At 43.5% G+C, this 24857-nt stretch overlaps 1 protein-coding gene across 1 annotated transcript; it reads left to right on the forward strand.

The window, feature by feature from the left end:
- The first annotated feature begins 21215 nt into the window (after nucleotides 1-21215).
- On the forward strand, nucleotides 21216-23391 carry LOC133914138 (ankyrin repeat-containing protein At5g02620-like). The gene is made up of 2 exons (XM_062357282.1): nucleotides 21216-21953; nucleotides 22046-23391. Exons 1-2 carry the CDS (start codon nucleotides 21359-21361, stop codon nucleotides 23116-23118), a joined length of 1668 nt encoding a protein of 555 aa, XP_062213266.1. The 5' UTR covers nucleotides 21216-21358; the 3' UTR covers nucleotides 23119-23391.
- The last annotated feature ends 1466 nt before the right edge of the window (nucleotides 23392-24857 follow it).

Raw genomic sequence — 24857 nt, forward strand, 5'->3', positions numbered from 1 at the left:
GACAGCATTGGTTGGCTGGATTGTGAACAGGATGCTCAACTTGCGTTCGCCTCAAGATTGTGTCCATCACAAAGGGGTCAACCCGCAGGTGCCCATAAACATCAATTAACAACATCAACTTCATTATTAAGCAGCAAATGCAACAAAAGAATAGAAGCTGGAAAGATCAACATTTTACCAGAGTCAGAGGAATAATAATCATGCCGGTTATGGGGAGGCCAATGCGGTACGGAGCACGGCTTGTACGTACACTCGTCCACATTTAACATTTATTTGCTTTACTCCAATTCCTCATTTGACGAGCGAGGGCACAGTGGATTCTATATTTTTTTTTTTTTAGAACATTAAACTATCGCTAGTAACCAGACATGTTCGTAGCTATCTATACCGAGGAATGAGCAGTGCATTCGAATACTGTCACACCCACTTTTTCCCAGATCAAGAAAAGAGAAAATAAAAAAATAATCACTTCATATCTCTCTCACCTCTATCTCCCCGTCCAATCACATCGCACGGTGCTCACCGTTACCCCGACCTCACCGTCCTCGTCATCACCATGACCTCGTCACTGCCAATGTCATGTCCTCACCGCCACTATGACCCTTCCGTCGCTCGTACCACCGTCCTTTGCACCACTATAGTCTCTCCTCGTTGCTGTCATCACCAACTGTTATGTCATCTCGTCTCGTCAGACACGGCGCGCACGTCCCGTGATTCGCGGCCACGCCACTCCGGGGCCCATGTCGTGCCCACGCCCCAGTTGCCACCTCTCTCCTCCAAGTTGCCTATTAAAGAAGATCGAGCCCCCATTCTTCCCCACACACATCGAGCATCACCAACTAACACTACCACTGAGCACCACCCATATCGAGCTCACCGTCGCTGATTCCCTACCGTCGGTGAGCACCACGCCCCTATTCTTCCCTCTCTCACCCGAGAAGACCAAAGCCCTATTCCTAACCCTAGCCATACCTTGGTACTTCGTGAACCGCCACCGCCAGGCCCAAAATTGTGTCGTCATCGCTCCTTTTTTGCCATGTAGCGCAAACGATGGTGCGGCTTGTTGACACGGCGGCTGACGTAGCTCTAACGACATCAAGGTCTAACGGTCAACACCATTAGAGCTAATTAAATCAAGCGCATCAAAAATGAATCAGACGGTCGAGATCAATCTATGCCGAAAGGTTACGTTGCTTCTAATTTGGACCATCGGGTGGAGATTGAACAGTGGATGATTACCTTGTCGGCCTCCGGTCGAAACAGAGCAGCGGTGCTGGCTTTCCCGCGACAGCATGCTGTCGAAACTTTGCTAGGATCATGTCACGTTGCACGGAGTTCTCCGACGAGCGGTGGAAAAGACTCGGTGGACCCTAGTTATTTTGTTTGAGCTATGTGTCGACATCGGGGATGAAGAGAGAGGTCTGGTGGTGGCGCGAGATGGCTATGATGCTCAGATCTGGCAATGGTGGTCTCGGGCGTCGAATTCGCTCCAACGAGTTGGGGAAAAGTTGTGGATGCTCCGAGGGACACATAGGGGTCATAGATTTATACTCGGGATGCACGGGACTTGTAGATTGACTCGGTTAGGGTTTGAATTGAGTCTGCTTTGAGCACGTTTCCAACCGGGCTCGATTTGGTCTCTTTGAACCATCTCCTGCGATAGATGGCATCTCAGACGATCATGTAGTCCTCCTTGTTCACGTATGTGTCCTTCTAGAAGGCTATCATCTCGTATTCGAGATGAATTCGGCTAGCTTCCATCTTTGGGTCGGTCGGTGAATAGGAGAGAGAGGAGGGAATTGGCTGGAGGAAGGAGACAAGAGTTGACTGGGCTTCGGTGTTGCACGCACTAGGCTGGATCGGCTATCACGGCCCAAGATAGAGAGGTGGGGTGAGAGAGGGAGAGGGTGGGGTGGATCGGGTCAGCAGTCGAGCGGGCCGAAGGGGAAAGAGAGAAGACAAGGAGTGTTAGGCTAGGTTGGGAGGTGGGTTTCGACCTAAAAGACTTTATGTTTTTCCTTTTCTTTCCTATTTCCTTTTTCTTCCCTAAGTCTATGTATACTATTATGTATACATGTATATATGTATATATACAACATATAATTTTAATATATATATAAGTTCACATAAGCAATCAAACAATTAACAAGCAATTATTTATTTATATATTGATGAGCCCATGGCTCCTCCAGATACGATCAGTACTATTAATATTTCTCAAATCATACAAGGTCCAATTACAAGAGCACGTGCGCGACAATTAAACCATTAGGTGAACTCGTTCCTTGTTGTTCATGCTTCCTTGGATGGATTACTACTAAATTCGTGTGATGTTTTATTGCTTAGGAACGTGGAAGAAGCACCAAAACCTTACCCGGACATCACCACTTGAAGGGTAAGTCTACTCAGACTCGAGGCTGAGCTCTAGTCGTGGTCGTGATCAAAGTCGTGGTCGCGATCGAGTAGCGGGACAACATGTCAGTAAAACGGGCATAACTCTCTCATGCGAAGTCCGTTTTAGACAATCTTGGACATTCTGGAAAGCTTACGACGAGCCCTTTCTAATAGATATAAGGTTGACCAAATATTCCTTATAGTGTAGTCAGAGTCAAAGAAATAAGATAATACGCTATCGTTTTGGACCTAGTTGGATCTTGTAATCGTGTCGATGTCGGAGTCCAGGTTGTGTACGCCTTTTTCCATAGCTGCACAACCCTAGGTCGATCTCCTCACATGCCCCCCCATATATACACAATAGTTATCATAGTTTAGGCTCGGATTTTACTTAGATTATTCTATTTTACACAGTTTCACCGCTTGCTCAGTTTGTGGAACCCTAACTTAAGTACTTCATTGATAATTAGCAATATTTAGATTGCATCTACTTGTTTTTGCTTATGTTCTTGATTCGTTTGTAGAAAAAACCTTCTTGGCGAGGTCAACCGCATCTTGGCACGGTTGATAATCACGGAGCAGTGGTATAGTGGTTGCGAGGGTTCTCAATCTGTGCTGGTCGGAACCTTTGGATCATCAATGTCGAAACTCCACCAATCGACTTATCATATTACCTTCGGAAGATCGGGCAAACGTGTATCAAGTGGTATCAGAGCCTCGGTTGCCCATTAGGTAATCTCAGATATCCCCTTTGTTTTGTCGTTTTCCATTACCTAGAGTCCAGAAAATTGCCCCACAAAAATATTTAGATCTTAGTTTTTTCGCTGTTCAAACCACTTTGTGCCTTTGCAATTTTGTTTTCAGTATTCACGTTATTGAGTTTGAGTCCATCGTCAGTGTCTTTGTTGCTAGTCAAGTCATCGTGATCTAGTTTATAGTGTCGAGTCTTGCTATTTAATTATCGTGTATCTCGGCCTGCCCTTGTTTGCTATAGCCGAGATTGTGTCTCTAGTCGAGTTGACCATCAACTCGTGTTCGACCATTAGTCGCTTAACCATCTACTTGAGCTCGATCACTAGTTGAGTCGACCATCAAGTCATGTTCGACCACTAGTCGCTTTAACCATCTAATCGAGTTCGACCACTAGTCGAGTCGACCATCAAGTCGTGTTCGATCACTAGTCGCTTCAACCATCTACACGAGTTTGACCACTAGTCGCTTAATCATCTACTCGAGCTCAACCACTAGTCGAATTGACCATCAAGTCGTGTTTGACCACTAGTCGCTTTAACCATCTACTCGAGTTCGACTACTAGTCGAGTCGACCACCAAGTCGTGTTCGACCACTAGTCACTTCAACCATCTACTCGAGTTTGACCACTAGTCAAGTCGACCATCTACTCGGGTTCGATCACTAGTCATTTTCGACCACCTCTTCAGATTCGACCGCTAGTTGCATTCGACCATCCTTTCAGATTCAACTATTCATTTGATTTTTCCTCTACAGTCCAGTCAAGTATATCTGTTGCTGGCTACTCTCGGACACCTCCATACACCCTTCACATCGAGCATTATCCGATAAAGTTCTAGTAGCAATCCATAGTCGAAATAGAGGTAGGCAAAGTTCAGAGAGAGAGAGATAGAGAGAGAGAGAGAGAGTTTGTGACCCACGTACCTCACTGGTCTTAGAAAAAGCAATAGAAGAGTTTTTGAGTTTGTGTCACAATCGCAAAAAAAAAAAAGCAAGCAAGAAGCAAAGAGTGCAAAAAATAAAACCAGAAGCAAAGAGTGCAAAAAAAGAGAGAATCAGTTTGCATTGCGAATTTTGTTCCATTGTGCTTGTGTCTGTTATAGTTTTCGGCTTGCTTGAGCTAGTTCTAGGAATGTGTTCGGGCCTGCAACTGTGACGAGTACTGTAGACTTTTATTCAGTTTTACTAATCTGATTTCAATTATTGTTATTCCTTGCTACTAAATATTTCCTGTCCAAGCTACACATTCTCTCGATCAGAACGGTTTCTCCCCTTGCAACTACCTCACTCGCACTCGATTGGTAAGAACTGCGGTGATTGGTAAAAACACTTGCAAGAGTGTGGTAAGACGCTTGAGAGTGTGTGACTCCACCTACACTACCTAGTAGTCGATAGGGATAATTTATCTTTCGTTATTTTCTATCTTCGACTAACCATGGTAGGAGAAACATTGGATGCACAGGAGTGTGTTTTGAAGGAAGAACTCACAATGGTGTTGAATGATCATCTACAAGCTCTTACTGACGACTTCGATAAGAAGCTTGCGGAGACAAACACTGCATTGCAACGACTTATTGATAGTATTGCCATGCTCAATACACGCTTTGATCGAGTGGTTAATCAGCCACCAAACCATGGGCGTGTGGGTCCTCGTGGCCCAAACCATGAGCAAGAGGAGTCCTTCATAGATGGTGAAATTTTGAGGCAAGAACAAGACGCCTTTGATGCACGACAACAGGACCGATTAAATTTCAACCGGTAATAATTTTCAGTAACATAACCTACGAATTAATGATGATCCATTTGCTAAGGCTACGTTTACCACACCATCTTTTGCGAGTGCTTATGATGCTGAAAAGTATTTAGATTGGGAGATGATGGTTGAACATAAGTTTAATGCTCATTTGGTTCCTGAAGTGCATAGAGTTAGGCAAGCCACTAGTGAATTTAAAGAATTTGCAATTATCTAATGGAATAGAGTATGCATCGATGGATTAGCACCTACCACATGGAATGCTTTAAAGTTTGCTATGCGTAACAGATTTGTTCCACCATCTTTTAAACGTGATTTGCGTAAGAAATTGCAGCGCTTAAACCAAGGGGATAGATCCGTAGAAGAATAATATCAGGAGCTACAAATTAGTATGTTGCGTTGTGATATTATTGAGGATCAAGAGGCTGCAATGGCACGCTTTTATGGAGGGTTAAGGCGTGAAATTCAGAATATAGTTGATTACAAAGAATACAATAATGTTCCTAGATTGTTTCAACTTGTATGTCTGACAGAAAAAGAATTGCAGGGATGACAACAGAGGCCAAGGAGCAATTTTGAAAGCACGGCCACTTCAAAATCAACACCGGGACAAGTCAAAATAGACCCACATTTAGCTACATGGTATGTTGCCCCCATCTCGAGTAGGGCACGTTCAGTAGTACCTTTGACATCGTCACACGCTCCAGAGGTAAGCAAATCCGTAAGTGTGCAGGGTCCAGCCAAGAGCTCTTCTTCAGTTGCTTCTACAGGCCGATCAACCGGGATTATATGCCACTAATGCAAGGGAATGGGCCACGTCATGAAGGATTTTCCAAGTCAACGAGCATACATTATAACAGAAGACGATGGATATATAAGTGCTAGTGATGTTGAGGATAAATATGCTCTTGCAGCTAACTACGCAGGTGATGATGATGGTCGTGAGACGGATATCGATCATGAGGAAGTGTTCGATGCCACTGCCACAAAGGATTATCGGGCTCTCATTGTGCAGCGAGTGTTAAGCACTTAAATAGAGCAAGCGGAATAGCTACAATGTCACAATTTGTTTTAGATGTTCCTCATAGTCAAGGATTATCGTGTTCGAGTTATTATTTATGGAGGAAGCTGTAACAACTTAGTAAGTTCAGATATGATCAAGAAGCTTGCCTTGCCGACAAGAAACCATCCTCACCCTTATCATATTCAATGATTCAATAACAATGGTAAGGTGAAATTATGCAAACAGCTAGGGTATATTTTTCTATTGGTTCATACCATGATTGTGCTGATTTCGATGTAGTACCCATACAAGCATGTTCACTTTTGTTAGGACGACCATGGGAGTTTGATACTGATGCAGCACATCATGGTAGAAGTAATAAGTACACCCTTATACATAAAGGAAAGAAAATAATTTTTCTACCTTTAACCCCTGCTGAAATTGTGAAATGTGAACAAGAGATAGCTGAAATTAAGAGAAAAAAGTTTGAGAATGAATTTGAAAATCAGTAAGTAGCAAAAAAAGTTTTTCCACCTAAAAAGGAGAAAGCAACAACAACTTCTAAGTCCGATGGAATTAGACTAAATGAGTGTGTTATGCTTGCTACTAAATCTGACCTTGCTGAAATTTATGATAATGAGCTGCCATGCTATGCTTTAATATGCAAAGATGCTTTAGTTTCACTCGAGAATATATCTAGCTCTTTGTCTCCTGCTGTTGCCAACCTTTTGCAAGAGTTTGTGGATGTATTTTCAGCTGAGGTACCCCGGGATTACCACCGATTCGAGGGATTGAACATCAAATTGATTTGATTCCGGGAGCAACTTTGCCAAACCGTGCTGCATATAGGACCAACCTGGAAGAGACTAAGGAAATTCAGCAACAAGTCCAAGACCTTTTAGACCGCGGGTATGTACGAGAAAGTCTTAGTCCTTGTGTTGTTTCCGTTCTTTTGGTTCTTAAGAAAGACGATAGTTGACGTATGCATGTTGATTATAGAGCCATCAATAATATTACTATAAGATATCGTCACCCTATTCCTAGGTTAGATGATATGATTGATGAGTTGAGTGGTTCTATAATTTTTACTAAAATTGACTTGCAAAGTGGATACCACCAAATTGGGATGAAACTTAGAGATGAATGGAAGACTGTATTTAAAACTAAGTTTGGTTTGTATGAGTGGTTAGTAATGCTTTTTGGGTTAATTAATGCCCCAAGTACTTTTATGCGATTGATGAACGAGGTTTTACATGCCTTCATTAGAAGATTTGTGATGGTTTACTTTGATGACATCTTGATTTACAGCAAGTCACATGAACTACACACGCGCTATTTTTAATGGTTTGAGAGATGCGTGTTTGTTTGGTCACCTCAAAAAGTGTACCTTTTACACGGATCGAGTCTCTTTTTTTTTTGGCTATGTTGTTACTCTATAGGGAATAGAGGTGGATGAAGTAAAAATCGAAGCCATGAAGAGCTGGCAAACTCCTGAGATTCTTACACAAGTGAGAAGCTTTCATGGTCTTGGGGGTTTCTATCGACGATTTGTGGGGGATTTCAGCATAATTGCTGCTCCATTAAATGAGTTGACAAATAAAGGAGTAGTTTTTAAATGGGGACCTGTACAAGAACAAGCATTCAAGTTGTTGAAAGAGAAGCTCACCCATGCTCCATTGCTACAACTCTCTGATTTTGGTAAGACCTTTGAACTGGAATGTGATGCTAGTGGGATTGGAATTGGAGGTGTGCTAATTCAAGAAGGTAAACATGTTGCTTATTTCAGCAAGAAATTAAGTGGACCAAATCTAAATTATTCCACTTATGATAAATAATTGTATGTTTTAGTTCGTGTGCTTGAAACTTGGTAACATTATCTATGCCCCAAAGAATTTGTTATACATTCTGATCATGAATCACTGAAACATATTAGAAGTCAAGCTAAACTGAATAAACGACATGCTAAATGGGTAGAATTTATTGAGTCTTTTCCATATGTCATAAAACATAAGAAAGGAAATGATAATGTGATTGCTAATACGCTTTCTAGGCGTTATACCATGTTATCTCAACTTGATCATAAGATTTTTGGTTTAGAGACCATTAAGGACTTGTATACTGCTGATTTAAACTTTAAAGAAGTTCTTGAACATTGTAAAGAAGGAAAAACATGGAATAAACATGTGCTGAGTGACAAGTTGCTCTATCGTGCTAACAAGCTATGCACTCAGCCTAGCTTCGTTCATCTTTTATTGTTGCAGGAGGCACATGGAGGAGGATTGATGGCACATTTTGGAGCAAAGATGATTGAAGATGTGATGGTCGCTCATTTCTTTTGGCCAAAGATGGGACGTGACATCGAGCAATAAAGCTAAGTCTCGTTTAAATCCACATGGTCTTTACATGCCTCTTCCAGTTCCTAGTGCATCTTGGGAGGATATTTTCATGAATTTTGTTTTACGATTGCCTAGGACAAAGAGGAGGAGGGATAGCATATTTGTAATTGTGGATTGTTTTTCTAAAATGGCACATTTTATACCTTGTCACAAGAGCGATGATGCTACAAACATCGCTGATTTGTTTTTCAGGAAAATCGTTCGACTACATGGAGTGCCTAATACTATCGTCTAAGATCGTGACACAAAGTTTTTGAGTCACTTTTGGAGATCACTTTGAAATAAATTGAGGACGAAGCTGTTGTTTTCTACTACGTGTCATCCCCAAACCGATGGTCAAATAGAGGTTGTCAACCGTATATTATCGACCATGTTACGGGCAGTTCTAAAGAAGAATTTGAGAATGTGGGAAGAGTGTTTACCATATATTGAATTTGCTTACAATAGGTCGGTACACTCTACCACCAAGGTAAGTTCGTTCCAGGTAGTATATGGATTTAATCCCTGTGCTCCTATTGATTTACTACCTTTGCCTACTTTTGAAGGACTTAATCTAGATGCTAAGAAACGTGCTGAATTTATTCTTAAGTTGCATGAAACCACTAAAAAGAATATAGAGAGCATGACTGAAAAGTATATGATTGTTGGAAGTAAAGGTAGGAAGGACATAAAATTTGAACCGGGTGATTTAGTCTGGTTGCATTTGAGGAAGGATAGGTTTCGAAAACTAAGAAAGCCAAAATTGATTTCTAGAGCTGATGGACCATTTAAGATAATTGAGAAAATCAATGACAATACATACAAATTGGACCTACCTGTAGATTTTGGGGTTAGTCCCACATTTAACATTTCAGATTTAAAGCCATACTTGAGAGAAGAAGATGGGCTTCAGTCGAGGACGACTCTAATTCAAGAGGGGGAGGATTATGAGCCCATGGCTCCTTCAGATACGATCAGTACTATTAATATTCCTCAAATCATACAAGGTCCAATTACAAGAGCACGTGCGCGACAATTAAACCACCAGGTAAACTCGTTCCTTGATGTTCATGCTTCCTTGGATGGATTACTACTAAATTTTTTTGATGTTCTACCGGATGTCACCTCTCGAATGACAAGTCTACTCGGACTCGAGGCTAAGCTCTAGTCGTGGTCGTGATCGTGGTTGAAATCGTGATCGTGGTCGAGTCGCAGGACATCACGTCAGTAAAATGGTCATAACTCTCTCATACGAAGTACGTTTTAGGCAATCTTGGATATTCTTAAAAGTTTACGTCGAGCCCTTTCCAATGGATATGAGCTCAACTAAATATTCCTTATAGTGTAGTCAGAGTAAAAGAAATAAGGTGTTGTACCACCGTTTTGGATCTAGTTGGGTCTTGTAATTATGTCAGGGTTGGAGTCTAGATTGTGTACACCTCTTTCCATGGCTTCACAATGCTAGGTCGACCTCCTCACGTCCCCCCATATATACATAGTAGCCGTCATAGTTTAGGCTCAGGTTCTGCTTAGATTATTCTGTTTTATACATTTTCACCGCTTGCTTAGTTTGTGGAACCCCAACTTGAGTACTTCATTGGTAATTAGCAATATTTAGATTGTATCTACCTATTTTTGCTTGTGTTCTCCATTCTCTTGCAGGAAAAGCTTTCTTGGTGAGGTCAACCACATCCTAGAACGGTTGATAACCACGAAATAATGGTGTAGTGATTGAGAGGGTTCACGATCTGTCTTGGTTAGAGCCTTCGGATCATCAACGTCGAAACTCCACCAATCGATTTATAATATTACCTTCGGAAGATCGGGCAAACGTGCATCATTGCCGTCCCCACACATCCACTCTTCCGTTTGACACGCACAAAAACTGGAATCCACTAATTAATAGGCTAGGCCTGTCCCACACCAGGTCTCGTGGTTGGTACGATATTTCTTGGGATGTCGCTCCACGAACCGGTCCTTACTTAGGTTATTTGAGCAAACACTAAACCAACATCATAACTTCATCATCACCGACCCAACTTTGCTCAAGGCCTAAGGTTCCATATTGCTAATGCCATCATTAATATTCCCAACTCATAATTGCACTAGTTTGCTAATCATGTTTAACCCTTAACCCTTCAATCCCCTTGTGCAAAGCTAAGCATGACTACCCATCATATCCTCTACTATCAACATGGCAACAAGGAATTATATGGAACAGGATACTATAAGTACATGGGATTCAGGATTAACAGCATGCATGTTTGAAAAGAATGCATTTTAAACAAACTGGGATCAAAATGTTCAAGGACACTTGCCTCTCCCAATTTGCTGCTCAGACTCTTCAAAAACTTGATCCTGAAGGTATATATATATATATATATATATATATATATACTCATAATAAGAAAATAGCCCTTTTCATATACACATATATATATATATATATATATATATATGTGTGTCTACCCTCATATATACAAAACTATATTCTATATGTACATATGCATGTATACACATATATATATATATACTTAGGATTTATTTAATTTTGCAACAAAAATTATTTCCTTTATAAAATAGCTTTTATCATCACCGTCGCCACCACCACCATTCCATCGCCCTTCCCTCCCTCCCTCTCTTTCTCTCTCTCACTCAATCCCTCTAGAACTCAGCCATTGTCACCCCTTAACCCTCCCCCACCTAACAAGTGGGCTCGGTTGAGCCTCTCGCTCTCTATATGTAACATTGTCAGGTAGGCCCACTGAAACCCAAGCCAAGCTGAGCCGAGCCACTTGCCGACTGAGTTTGAGCCAAGCTGAGCCCAAAAATCATAATATTCTCAAAATATTCTATCCTCTTTCCTTTTTCCTGAATTAATCTCCCATCAAATCTTCCAAAGCTCGTTTTTTCTCCATTCTAACTTAGTTTTCAATTATTCTTCCACCTATATTCATCTAAATTCAAGATCTACCCAACCATGTAAATTTTATAGTTTTTGTAATTAATTAGTTTTTAGTAATTTAATTGCTTGATTGTTTGTGTGAGCGCTTATTATCATTCGTTTGCGTATGTTAGAGGAAGAAACGTTTGAGGATGACCCAGAGTTGGAAGAAGAAGCAGATGATGACTTTAATGAAGGCAAGTCTTATATCATTGATCATGTCGAACCTATGTTTTCAAACACAACTAATAGAGCCATTGTTTCAAACTATAATATTACACATGCTTAGGTTAATAACTTTAATTTAAAATGCTAAGGTAGTTATGACCTAGATTGTATATTCCATGCCTTGTTATTGTGTATCTAGATTCCGTTGAAACCCTAGAAGGTCCTCAACATCAACTATATTGATTGCTTGGATGCTTGCTTGCCTACTAACATGGTTAGGACTACTCTACTTAAACAAAGGAATTACCATAATAACTTGAATCACATTTCTTTCGAAATGTGTGAAATGTGGTGTGTGCTTGGTGGAGTGAGTGAGTGTTAATAAAGAAACCCAAAGATATTTGATGGTGGTGAGTAAGGTACCTCACGCTGGGTGAGTCTACCTTGGGAGCAATGTTCACTTGCGAGGTGTTCTTACTGAGAGACACTCACCTCGGTTGTATAAGGATTTGCTTGTTTTGACATCTCACCTAGCGACCATCGTGCAACCACACATCTTGTATGGGTAAGACTTGGCCTTAAACCTCACTAGCATTTGGCTCGGTACCCACCAAGGAGGCAGGGGTTGCAATGGGAACCAGGAAAAGACTCGGGTTGTACGCAGTTCGAGGTCCAGTCGATGCTATGTTGAGGGCCATGTTCGAGCTATGTTTATTTGAGCTCTATTGCTGTAGGCCCCTGGTAGTCCCGTGGGTGGTTATCGTAGCAGTGCTAGTAGGTATGTACCTCATTATACCAATTCTAACTACGATGATGGTGTGGGTCTGTGCATATTGTGTGGGTAAAGTGTAACACCCTAGATTTCTACAAACCTAGAGGTTACCGCTCTCATCAAAACTTACACTAAGTTTGGATATTGTTGAAAATTTCGGCAGAGGTTCCCCTGTATTGTCCTTTCCTGGACAAACAAAATTCAACACAGTTCGCATGCATTATATTTATAAGCAGAAAGTAAAGATCACAACCCAATCCCAGGGCCCGACACAACTCGATGACTCGATATGACTCTAAGACCCGATACACACGACCAACTTGACCAAGTAACCATTTAACTAACCAACTAGTAAAAAATGTTCCAACACTTTAAGGAATAGAACTAATTATGGATTTATGTGAGCTCCATCGTGATGCTACTCCCATCCCATGCATGTCCTGGTCATTTGGTACATAAAAACTAAACAAAACACAAGTGTGAGTAAAAATACTCAACAAGTACAATATAGAATCGGAAGAACAAAGCAACGAGTCAGGATCCAATAGAAAATCAGAATCGAATGAATTATTTCTTGTCTTTTGAAAATGTCATGTGTAGTAGTTTCTGTCTGAAACGGATAACACCTGAATACATCCTTGGTGTTTACCGGTAAAACCTAGCAAGTGGGGCTATCACTTACTCACAGGAACATGAATATATGAATCAAATAACACATCGAGATCTACCAAAACATGAACGATACAAAAGGAATAACTTGAAACCATCGACATGAACACAATAATGAAACTCAGATCACATAAATGCAAAGAAATATGAATAATGAGTAAACTTAGTGGAAGGAACAATGAAAAGACTCAAAAGAGCAAACCATGCCATCACACGAGTTCGTCATGGACTTGCCTTAACCGTGGCAAGCAACTAGAGCCATGCACTCGGCACCGGAACTCTCCAAACCTAAGGAGCAAATCTACACTTAGAAACTATCCCAATATAACCTCGAGTCTATATAATTAAACCCGAACTTGTCTCTCAAGAAAACCCTAAAACCCCAAATCTCATTGTATTCGAAAATTCGTCTAGTTTTCTATGTTTCTCACTGTTTGTCCCATATCTTTTAATTCTCTTAATTGATTGCTTCAAACAAATACATCTAGGGAATCTACAAAAAAATTTATATAACTTTGCTATTATGGATTTGGGCAAAATCCTTCTCTAACTAGGTTAAAAATAGATAAACAAAATACTGTACAGATTAAACTAACCAATTAGCAGCACTGTTTTGATGATTTCTCCTATACCGATTATTGGATTTAAATAAGACCAGTGCCGTTGGAAAAATAATTAAGAAACCTACAATTTTTGTATTAGTGATATGGGACGATTCCTCACTAATCAATGCTAGATTTGAAAATAATGCCGCCAGACTATAATTAATCTATCGGGCACAAGTTCGGCGGCGAATTTGTCCATCCAAACTCATCTAGAGCCAACTAGGGACTGATTAGAGATTACCCTTGCAACAGAGACAGATAATCGATGACTAGTTCGGTGAAATACCTTGAAATCCCTTCTGTCTTCCTTTTCTCCCTTCCTTTTTTCTTTTCCGTCTTCTTCATTTTCTTTCCTTGCTTTCCTCTTCTTCTTCGCTGGCCTGCTTGCTTCTTGGTAGCAACGCAGCAGCAGCACCACCACCACACCACTAGCAGTGCACAACAGCACAATCACACACACAACAGCAACATGGGCAACAGGACGTGGAGGAGCTACTTGAGGACGATGGTCTACAGTGCGGAACAACGGCATAGGGAAATGAGCGACAATGCGGCACGATGACGGGGTGGCGGTGCGGCTAGGATTTGGGTGGCTCAAGCTCTAGGTGGGCCCGAGGCCCCTTTATGTTGAGGCGGCCGATCGAATCGGGTGCGACTCGATCGGTCAATTTTGTTTTTCTCTCTCTATTTTTTAGGGTATTACATAAAGCTATACAGCCTCTGAAGAGTGTAAATCTATTCGAATAGCCGTGTACATGGTCATGGACAGCGCTACGATGTGGTCTTGATGATTAGATTAAAGGCGTGAGTATTTCCTTGATGTGTGAGTTGGCGGTGTGTTCGTGCTTTGGAAATGCAAGCTTTGAGCCTTGAGTTAGCAAGGATAGGGTGTTCACCAACTATAAAACTTGGGAATTGGCAGGACGAATTGCATCTCCCCTAGGGCCAACAACCCCATAATCTTAAACTCAACTCTATTTTTTGCAATTACTTTGAAAAAGATATTGCAAACTAAACCCTGCATCAAAAAATGGCTTTTCGCAAAACCTAAAGACTCTAGCATTATCCTTGTTCTACTCTTATGCATCTATTATCCACTTGGGGTAGGACTTTGCTGAGTATCTTATGTACTCACTCTTGTTATATTTGAATTTAGATGAAGACCCAGAAGCCAACCTCGTCGTGGGTGATGAAGATGAGTATAATAATTAGGTTTCACCCGCACTCAAGCTGCCTGTAGGGCTTGGGTAACCTTCACTTTAGTTTCCGCTATGTTGTAAGATTCTGTTTATTTATACCTATAGGGTTTTATTGTAATAAACTCTATGTTGTACCCTAATTATTGTACTTTAATCGATGTATGTCTGTGATATCCACTTCTGTTGAAAAAATGTGCGTACCTACTATTAATCTAGGGACTGGTACGAGTTGCACAAGGTGACCTAAAGGAGGGGTCCGACAAACACCATTACTTGCGCCCAGTTTTTTTTCCCCTTTGTGATGCGCACACTAACCACCAGCACATAAGCTCATTTAGTTTTTGCCTGTTGTCATTCTAACTACCAATAAAATCATCTAGTTTTTGCATTTTTGTCATGCATTCTTTTACTACCAGTAAGTTTATGTAATTTTGCCTTATTGTCATGCATATTTTAATTATTATATCATGCTTATGTAGTTTCTCTAAGAAAAATAAGGTCATTGTTGACGAGAAAAAGCATCATACCAAACATTGAGCACCTCATGTGCAAAATGAACAGAAACTTCCAGCCTAGACCGGATATTCCGATCGTGACGATCGGAAGTTCCGATCAACAATACCCAACGAGTAGCACCTGGAAAATCCCAGCCATGGCGCCGCACCGTTGGGCCTTCGTTGTCACTCACGCTCGGGAGGGACCCCGTCAGAACGTAGATGGCTGGCGTCTTATCCTTGGTTGTCGAGATCAAGAACGGAGAGCAATGGAGATTGAAAAAGATAACTAGGTCAAAAGGAGGATAAAAATGAGAGAAAAGTAAATTATATTTGTGTCGAAGGTTTTTCCCTGACAATATGTCTGTAAGAATAACGGGGTTGTCTTCGTGATTCAAGAATGGAACAAGAGACGATGCACATGCGATGTATATAGGTTCGGGCCTCCGATTAAAGTAATACTCTACGTTCTGTGTGGTTGATGATGTATCTGTATTCACTCGAGTACAAGCAATGTGTTTAGATCTATTACAAGAAGTAGATGAGATCTAAACTAGACTAATGATGAAGTTGTCGAGTATCTCCTGTGGCCCTAATACTTGCGTCTAGTTCCAGATGAGTTGTGCTCCGCCCCCCAAAAAGAAGTCCCTCAGGGGTCTAGGTCCCCGCCTTATATAAGTTTCTTGAACCACCTCCTCTCTTACCATAGTCAATAGAGAGTCCTTCATCTTGTCCACCAAGAAAGATCAGATAAATTCGGTTGGGATACTAGCTATTCTCGAGTTGAGTAATCAATTAAGACCTTCCTAATATGCACCTTCTAGATCTCCAGGAGTATCAAGTACCGCAGATTCGGTTCTGTAATATCCGGAGTTAGTAAGCATGCACATGGCATACCCTATCCATATATGGTATACTCTTTATGCATATTTACCCCACAGATAGATATTCGATAGTAGCCCCCTAACTCTGCTCGGAAGGAAGGGTTTCTGTAATTTCCCACTCGAGTACCGCAAAGTCTAAACCTGGTCGAGTAAGGTGGTTCAAGCTTGTAGTCGAGAGAACTGAGAAAGAACGGATCCTATTCTGAGTATTGAGTGAAAACACAATTGGGTCGAGTGCCCTTCTTTTAACCACACATGAAGCTCAAGAAAGGATTAAACGCTCGATTGGTCGATACCCAATTTCGAGTAGAGTTAAAAAAAACCTTTTGATATTTGAACCGATGGGTATAAGCGCATTTAATGCTTACAGAAGTTGGATGGGCGTGCAGAGATTCACACAATATCATCACTCCACCTTTCACGCCAATTAAGGCACCACAGAGACGGGAGTGGTTGTCGAAAGATAATAAGTTTTCAGCTATTTATCTATACTAACTGGAATTGTAGCGGTCATTCCTTGCTCTCATCGCCAGCCTTCTTGCACAAGCCTCCATCTTTCTCTGCCCATACACTCACCACTGCCAAGAAACCATATTCTAGTTCTCCTTCGAAGACCCCCGCTCCCTCCTCGCCGGAGGAGGAGTCCGACGTGAAGTCCGCCAATGCCTCGCCCAAGCAGCTTAACAAGACAGAGCTCCTAACTGAGACATGGTCAGCCTCTCTGATGCCAGAATCAAGGCTGAAGGAATAGTGCCCCATTGCGATCTGGTTGAATGGAGGCCTGCATCCGGTGAGGAGTTCCCAACCTGCAAAATTGATCATGAATTTATGGTTTTTGAATCGTTTTTTCTTTGTGGATTCTACGTCCCTCCTTCCAAGTTCTTCTTGAATGTACTCGATTATTCCAAATCGAGCTTCACCACTTGACCTCGAACTCCATCACCATGCTTAGCGTTTTTGTTCATCTTTGTGAAGCCTTCCTCGGCATTGAGCCGAGTTTGAATTTGTTCCAGTACTTTTACCATATGAAAAGGTTTAAGGAGAATAAAAGTATCGGGGGATGTGGTTTCCATCTAAGAAACATAATGAAGAATTCCTACATCATAGTTCCCCTGATCTCGTCGAGAGATTGGAAAAAACTTTGATTTTATATCTCCAATCCTAATCCAGTCGAGTTCCCCTTAATCTATAGAGGCCTTCTTTCCCATCAAATCCTATCTTGCACCTAACAAAGTGAGACAATCCACACCTCCTACTATGCCAATTGAATCGGCATGCTCAAGCAATCCTTCCTAACTGGGTGGCATGTAGCCAAAGATTTTATTAGTCGGAGGTTGAGCCCCTTGAATGCCCGGGAACACTTGGCCTGGGAGGACAATGGAGTCAAAGATGGCTCCAGTGATGCGACCAAATGTAAGACTTGATTAGCACTCTGCTACATTTGTTATTGCAGTCGAGCTCTTTTGAATGATTTTCCTCATTTCTATTTCAGCTCTGTCCCCGCAAGAAGTTATTGTTCATATGAACAAACTCTTCTCTGATGAAGTGCCGGAATGTCACATTCTGCCCTACCCTCAGGAATCCTCGATCGAAGGTGGGGATTCCTTAAGTAGGAAAACAGGGTTGTTTGTTGTTTGCTGGATCTGACTTCTTGTTAATTTATCACATGCTCCAGTCTTCCGTCAAGAGCATATCCTCACAAATGAGGTCCTTGATCCTGATAACACTCCTTCAGGTGCTAGCGACAAGGGGAAGGAAACAATCACTCAATAAGCTGAGCAGTCTCACTGACCAAAGAGATCGCCCTCGTCGTTTGATCCACTGTGTGATCCAAACCCCCTCAAGCACAAGCGAAGAAGTCCTCTGGTACTTAAATCAAATCTTCCAGTAACCGAGTTTTTCTGTTATCGAGCAAATACCTGCTAACACCGAGTTTGCATGGATGGTCTTTTTCAAGGGACATCTGGTGCATCCTCGCAATCGCCATCCCAAGAGACCACCACGCCTGATGACTCGACCAAAGGAGTAACTCCTACCGAGTTATCGTCCTTTAATTGGTCATTCTTTTTAAGAATTTACTCGATAAACTCAGGATTATGTGTGGTTGTTGGATGATTTCTTACAGGCAATAGCCACTTTGGCTTCATCAGACCCCTTGATCATCCCTCCAATAGAACTGAATCCTTCTACTAGTACGCTGAGGAGGAAAATAATCAAGAAGCAAAAGTCGAAAGTCAATGCACTTGTCCCATTCAACATTGTCCTAGTTTGCAACTTTTGGCTCCATTCTTGATCCTGTTCATTGCATTTTGCCACTTCTAGACAAGTCAAAGGAGCAAATCGCAAGTGACCTGATCATCAACCTAGCTTCTCCCTCCACAATTATTCCACCATCGTCTCCTTGAGCAGAGAAATCCTTGGTGGATGTCTCTGGGTCAAACCTACGAACCAACAAGGCTGAGGTGCTAGCATCGACCTCAATGGAAGACTCTTTTGCAGCTTTGGAGGACCTCATCAAGGCTGCAAGCGCCCAGGTGGTTGCTACTGAGGCTCGGTATTTGGAAGTTGACCATAGCAATAGCCAAATGGAAAAGGATGCGGAGCTTGCCTCTAGCTTGGCAAGAATCGAACGTTAGCTCTCCCCTTGATCACTAGAAAGTGATTCGTTCATCGAGTAACTACTAACTGATCCCTGTCTATTCTTTCCAGTTCTCGAGTCCGTAATTAGAGACAAAAATGCACTCATTAATGAGCAATAAAAAACCATCGAGAACAAGGACAAATATCTAGAAAAGATCCAAGGTGAAGTGAAGCAGGCCAGAACTGACCGAAAATCCATGGTTGATGCTTTGAAGAAGGCGGAAGCCGATCGGGACACAATGGCCAAAATTTCAAAGAAATTAGAGGTTGATTGAGATGCTATGGTTGCCAATCAGGGAGCTGCAGTTACAACGCTCCAAGAGCTAGAGGAGCAGACCCTCGATCGCAAGACCCAGTCTACCTCCCTCAATGCCAAAACAATGTTTGTTCTCCTCAAGAGCTATGACCCCAATCTCGACACCTCGATGGTGACGGCAAGTTTTGGATGCCCTGTAGAGGAATCAGCAAAAATTATACAAATTTAATATCTTAATATATCAAAAAAATTAGCAAATCATGTTGGAAAATCTTAATATATCAAAAAATACAAATCATTTTGGAGAAGGTTTGGTCAAACTTTTAAAACTTTGACTAACAATAGCTTTCGAAATATTTAATTTGGAAACCTTAAAATCATATGTGTAGATTTGTTTTGAAAATTGATTTCATAATATCACAAATTAAATGGATTTTATAAATATAATTTAATAAAAAAATAGTGGTCAAAGCTACTGTCGATGATTGGTTAACCGCCGATTTTATGAATTTGTACAATAGATTAAGGATACTTTAAGTAGACGAATCACAGGAAAACATGGAAGGGTTTTATACTGGTTCGGTCCTCTCTTAGGATAATAACCCTGTATTTTGTTTGTCTTATATTGAATATAACCTGTTATAAGGGGGTGTGGCTAGCCTAGATGGATCTAAACCTAGTCGACGACTTCCTTGCTTGGCTTGAGGTGTATTCTGGTTTGTTGAAAGGTTTGAGCAACTTCCTCGACTTCTGTTGGTGCTGGTTGACTTGTATTGGCTTCCTCTCCGCAGGGTCTCCTGGCTCCGTATATATATGGGGGTGTCGTACGTCTTATGGAGTCCTCCTTTTCGTTCTCGGAGACAAACTTTCCTCTTTACGGGATGCCTTGGGTACCTATGTATAGTTTTCTTTCATCTAGTGATCCCCTTCCTGGAGATATAGATATGCCTCAAGAATTACGGGAAACCCTAGGGTGTCAGGATATGGTAATTATCTAGTATTCATCATCAGACGTGCTCCTAGAAGGCTTTGGGAGCAAGTCGGATGAGGTCTTGACGCAGAAGGTTAAGGAGGCGGTCGGGATAGCTAAAGCCTTCATGGATGAGATGGACTTTGTGCCCTCGCCGTATTTTTTTCTTTTTCTTTACCCTACGGTCTGTAATAAACACTTGGTAAATTTTGTTAATTTAGTAAAAACTTAAATGCTCTTCGCATTTGATGGGAGTACTTTGTGTTGGATGCTTATAATAGCATATCGTGCTCTTCTTACTGACTTTTTTCCTTTGATTAGTTTGGGACGCGTCAATCGCTAGTCGGAGCGCTTATTATGACCAACCTTAGGTCTGCTTGAGTTAGAGGCGTCATAGCTCACAATCACTCGTGGAACACGATAATGAGTCTTTTCGCAACTCTGAGTTCGCAACGTAACGATCATTCTCTTCTCATTGGAATTGGCTTTTGGAGGGTACACAATATATTGTTTTCGGATTCCAGTACCAAGTAGTTGTTAAGCCCCCGACTGTCTGCCTGGAAAGGTCATTTTCGGGTAGGCAGTCTAAACAAGAAAGGTAATTCAAGAAAGGAGAACTCATATTTCCTTTTGGTCGAGAAAAAATTCCACCGCCCCGGGTGCGCATTTGGGATGAGGAACTCGAGGAGCGACTTATCCCATTGTTAGGTATGAGGATGCGCTAATAGACTAGTGGAGCAGGAAAATAATTCGATTGACTTCCTAGGCAATATGATCTTTATTATTACTAAAAAGTACTCTTAGCACTTACACTTGAGACTTACATAGTTTATTGATGACCCATGAGCTATTATAGACCTAATGTCCCAAATCTAAACGACACAGACTAGATTAAACCGACAAGCAATAACCCTTACATTTGCATATATTTTATATTAAAAATTAGTGGTCAAAATAGTGTTAGTGACCATATCAATGTCCAAAATGACATTCTTATATGACTAAGAGACAATCTATATTCTCCAACCTTGATCTCTCTCCTCCTTGGATTTTTGTTGATATTAAAGGCTAAGAGAAGGATGCGTAGATGGCTTTATGCTTTAAGAGAGAAAGTAAATATACCAAACTTGATCGATCTGGGCTCGGCATTCTTACAGATGCAGCAGCAGCAGGAGAGCTGGAATATACTAAGGTTGGTTTGCCAAGTAACTAGTTCTTGTATGTTACGAAAGCAGCCCAGTTTGATGCAAAGTTGAAGGGGGAATGTAGTTCCTACCAAAGTGCAAGTATATATATAGCAATTATTATACTAGTTCTCCCTACCTTTGCCATCACTCTTGCGACATTCCATGTCCACCAGCCCAACCACTTCTTTCCTCCTGTCGTTCTTGTCCTGAAATTGATCCACTGAGGTTAGATTAATAGCAGAGCTGAGCCTGCAGGTAGATAGGTGCACTGTTCGATCTGTAATCGCACAAGGCATGGATAGCGAGAGGCGCATGGATCCCGTGCTGTACAAGGCCGCGACGCAGGGGAAAGTGTCGAGCCTGAGGCAGCTGGTGGAAAATGACCCCAAGATCCTCAGCTCCACGACGCCGCAGCTCAACATGGCGCTCCACCTCGCCGCCCAGAACGGCCACGCCGATTTCGCCCACGAGGTCCTGGAAAAGAACGAGGAGCTCCTCGTGGCCAGGAACGCCGACGGCGACACCCCCCTGCACTTGGCGGCCAAGGCGGGCACTCTGGAGGTGGCGAAGGAACTCATCAGGCACGCCAAGGCCTGGCCACATCAGAAGAGCCCCCTGATCATGACCAACAAGGCGGGCAACAACCCGCTGCACGAGGCGGTGCGGCACCACAGGGGCTCTGTGGCGCTGGCGCTGCTGGACGCCGACCCCGACCGCGGCCACGACCTCAACGATCGGATGGAGTCGCCGCTGGACATGGCCTCCCGCGAGGGTCTCATCCACGTTGTCCAAAGGATCATCAACGACACTTGGGTCGACCAGGAGTTCTTGGCCTCCATCTCCCTCAGCGGCACGGCTCTGCACCAGGCCGTGCTCGGCGGGCACATCCGTAAGCTAGCTGAATTCTATAGCACCCCGGCCATTTCTCTTCTCTTGTCATCGTCAACCGTTCGCAAATAGCATTGCACACATCTTTTTCAGGGATCGTGGAGATCCTGCTGGAGAAGCGTCCTGGGCTGATCGACCTGACCGACTCCGACGGCAACAACGCCCTGCACTACGCGGCGCAGAAGAACCACCCGCGCGCGGTGGAGATGCTGCTCAACAAGCAGACGGAGCTGGCCTACAAGCGCAACAACAAGAATCTGTCCCCGCTGCACGTCGCCGCGCACTACGGCTCCACGGAGGCCATCAAGTCGCTGCTCCGGCACTGCCCCGACGTGGCTGAGATGGTGGACAGCGACGGCCGCAACGCCTTCCACGCCTCCATCACCAACGGCAAGGCGAACGCGCTCAGGTGCCTGCTCCGCCATGTCCGCCCCGCGGAGCTGCTCAACCACGTCGACAAGAACGGCAATACGCCGCTGCACCTCGCCGCCGGGATGAGCCGCGTCTATTCCGCGCTGTTGCTTCTCAAGGACCACCGCGTCAAACCCTGCGTCCGCAACAACGATGGCCACACGGCTCGCAGCCTCGTCGAGACCAAGCTGACAACCGGCGAGATGGACGCCTACGAGATGTACCTCTGGAAGCAGCTCAAGCGGCAAGAGTCCAAAAAGTGCCGCAAGGAACAGCTGCCACCCTTCGCCTCCTACCCCAGCCGCAGGGCCACCGGCGACAAGTACTTCGAGCGCATCGTCGAGACCTACATCCTCGTCGCCACCCTCATCGCCACCGTCACCTTCGCCGCCACCTTCACCATGCCCGGCGGCTACGACCAGATCAAGGGCATCGCCCTTCACAGCCACAAAACCGCCTTCAAGATCTTCGTCATCTCCAACACAGTCGCCATGTGTAGCTCCATCGTCGTCGTCTTCTGCTTCATCTGGGCATGGCAGGACCCTGTCAAGTTCAAGGTCGACCAGCTCCTGTGGGGTCACAGGCTAACCGTCCTCGCCTGCCTCGCCATGCTTGTTTCGCTCATGACCGCCGTCTACATCACCGTAGCGCCCACATCGCGGTGGCCTGCCTATGTTGTCATCGCCATCGGTACCAGCACTCCGGCGGTGGTCTTCCTCATACTGGGCAGGGAGCTGATCTATGTCCCGCTATAACTATTGTCAATTGTCATCGACCAAAATGTGTTGGGTGCACGGACTAGCAGTTCTACACAACACATTGTGTGCTATTCTAATGGATATTTTGATTTTTGTGTTCTCGGAAGATAGGATTAAGTAATTCCCTTGCTGGAACTGTTTCCAGCTATAGTGCTGAATAAGTTGAGAGTGAAGGTGGGAAGAATCAACTCTTACTTTTGACCCCTTGGGTGATTTATATAGGTGGGGAGGTGAAACTTACTCTCCATCATTTGGTGGGCTATAAATATTACAAAGAGATCCTTGAACTTTTATATGAGCTGCTTTGTTACATGTGCTCCTTTGTAGGCATAGGGTTTATTCACGACAATAACCCCTCAGCTGCAAGCTCTGATGGGACAGCATGACGAACAGCTACTACTAGGAAAGTACCCAGGTTTATTGTTGACATGTACGTCTCGCTAAAAACTCAATTCCAAAAATCCAGTGGGAAAAAAGGGCATGGAGAAAAGAGCGTGTATATGCGCATGTTCCTTACATGGTTGCTAGAGCTAACGCTCATAACTACTCTTCATCTTGCTCGGCAAAGGCTGCTGCTACGGCTTCAGGAGGTGCTCCTCTGCAGCGGAAGTTGAAGGTTCTTCTTCGTCCTGGTCGGTAAAGGGGGTTCTAACGAAGGGGTCTTCGGTGAAGTGCTCGGCGAAAGCTGCTACCGAGGCTTCGATGGAAGCAGCTTCAACGTAGGTAGCTGAGTTTGAAGACTATTGTTGCGGCTCGTCGAAGTCCATGGTGTCCTCGCATCTCCGCTTACGTGCACCGGCCAAACTCTTAGGACCCAGGACGGGACTTTAATCCAAGTGCCCCCCGTAGCCCCTCTTGGTCGGTGTTCGTGACTGGTAAAAGATGTCGCGTAGTTGACATAGTCTAAGTTGGCCTAGGCGAACTCATCATGAGTGAAGCCCCTCTAGTCGACGCCATGGTCGACGAAGACGAAGCCTCTGTGTCAATGTCAGAGCCGATGAAGGCGAAGTAGTCGTGGACGATGACCCTCTATCGATGTCAAAGCCGCCAAAGGTGAAGTCGTGTGTTGGAGGCCCTCTGGTCAATGTCCAAGTCGACAAATCAAAGGTGTCGCGGCCGTAGTCATCGCCTAGTCGACGGAGGCAAAGTCGTCGCGGCCGAAGCAAAGTAGTCGTGGCCGAAGCCCCTCTGGTCAACGTAGTCGGAGTCGACGGATGCGAAGTCATCGTGGCCGAAGCGAAGTAGTCGCGGCCGAAGTCCCTTTGGTCGACATAGTCGGAGTCGACGGAGGCAAAGTCGTCGCGGCCAAAGCCCCTCTGGTCGACATAGTCGGGGTCGACGGAGGCGAAGTCGTCGCAACCGAAGCCGAAGGTGAGGGCGACTCACTCTGAGTCGATGCCGATGCCGAAGGTGACGATGAGTCGATATCGAAGGTGCCAACATGGCCGAAGTAGTAGCCATTGTCGATGAAGATAGTCGGCAATGCACCGTGTACGAAAGGATCTTCGGCTTCTCGCAAAGGGCCGTGTCTTCAAGACTTGTTGTCTAAGGTCTGAGTTGAGTGTTGCCTTTACCTGTAGCTGAGCGGTATCTTGGTCCTCTTTGTTGGGCCTTCACCCACCTTTTAAGTCGATTGGTACACTGTCTTTACCTAAGGACCAGCGGCACTTCGACTTCCTGTCATGTAGGACCATAGGTGCTTCACACCCCTTTTTAGAGATGAAATACACATTATA

Source organism: Phragmites australis, chromosome 4, assembly GCF_958298935.1.
Source record: "Phragmites australis chromosome 4, lpPhrAust1.1, whole genome shotgun sequence".
NCBI classification, from domain to species: Eukaryota; Viridiplantae; Streptophyta; class Magnoliopsida; order Poales; family Poaceae; genus Phragmites; species Phragmites australis.

Bases quoted from the DNA above. Each gene is read 5' to 3' on its own strand.
- LOC133914138 (XM_062357282.1), top strand. From the start codon at position 21,359: ATGGATAGCGAGAGGCGCATGGATCCCGTGCTGTACAAGGCCGCGACG. The intron at 21,954-22,045 runs GTAAGCTAGCTG...CATCTTTTTCAG, and splicing joins CGTGCTCGGCGGGCACATCC to GGATCGTGGAGATCCTGCTG.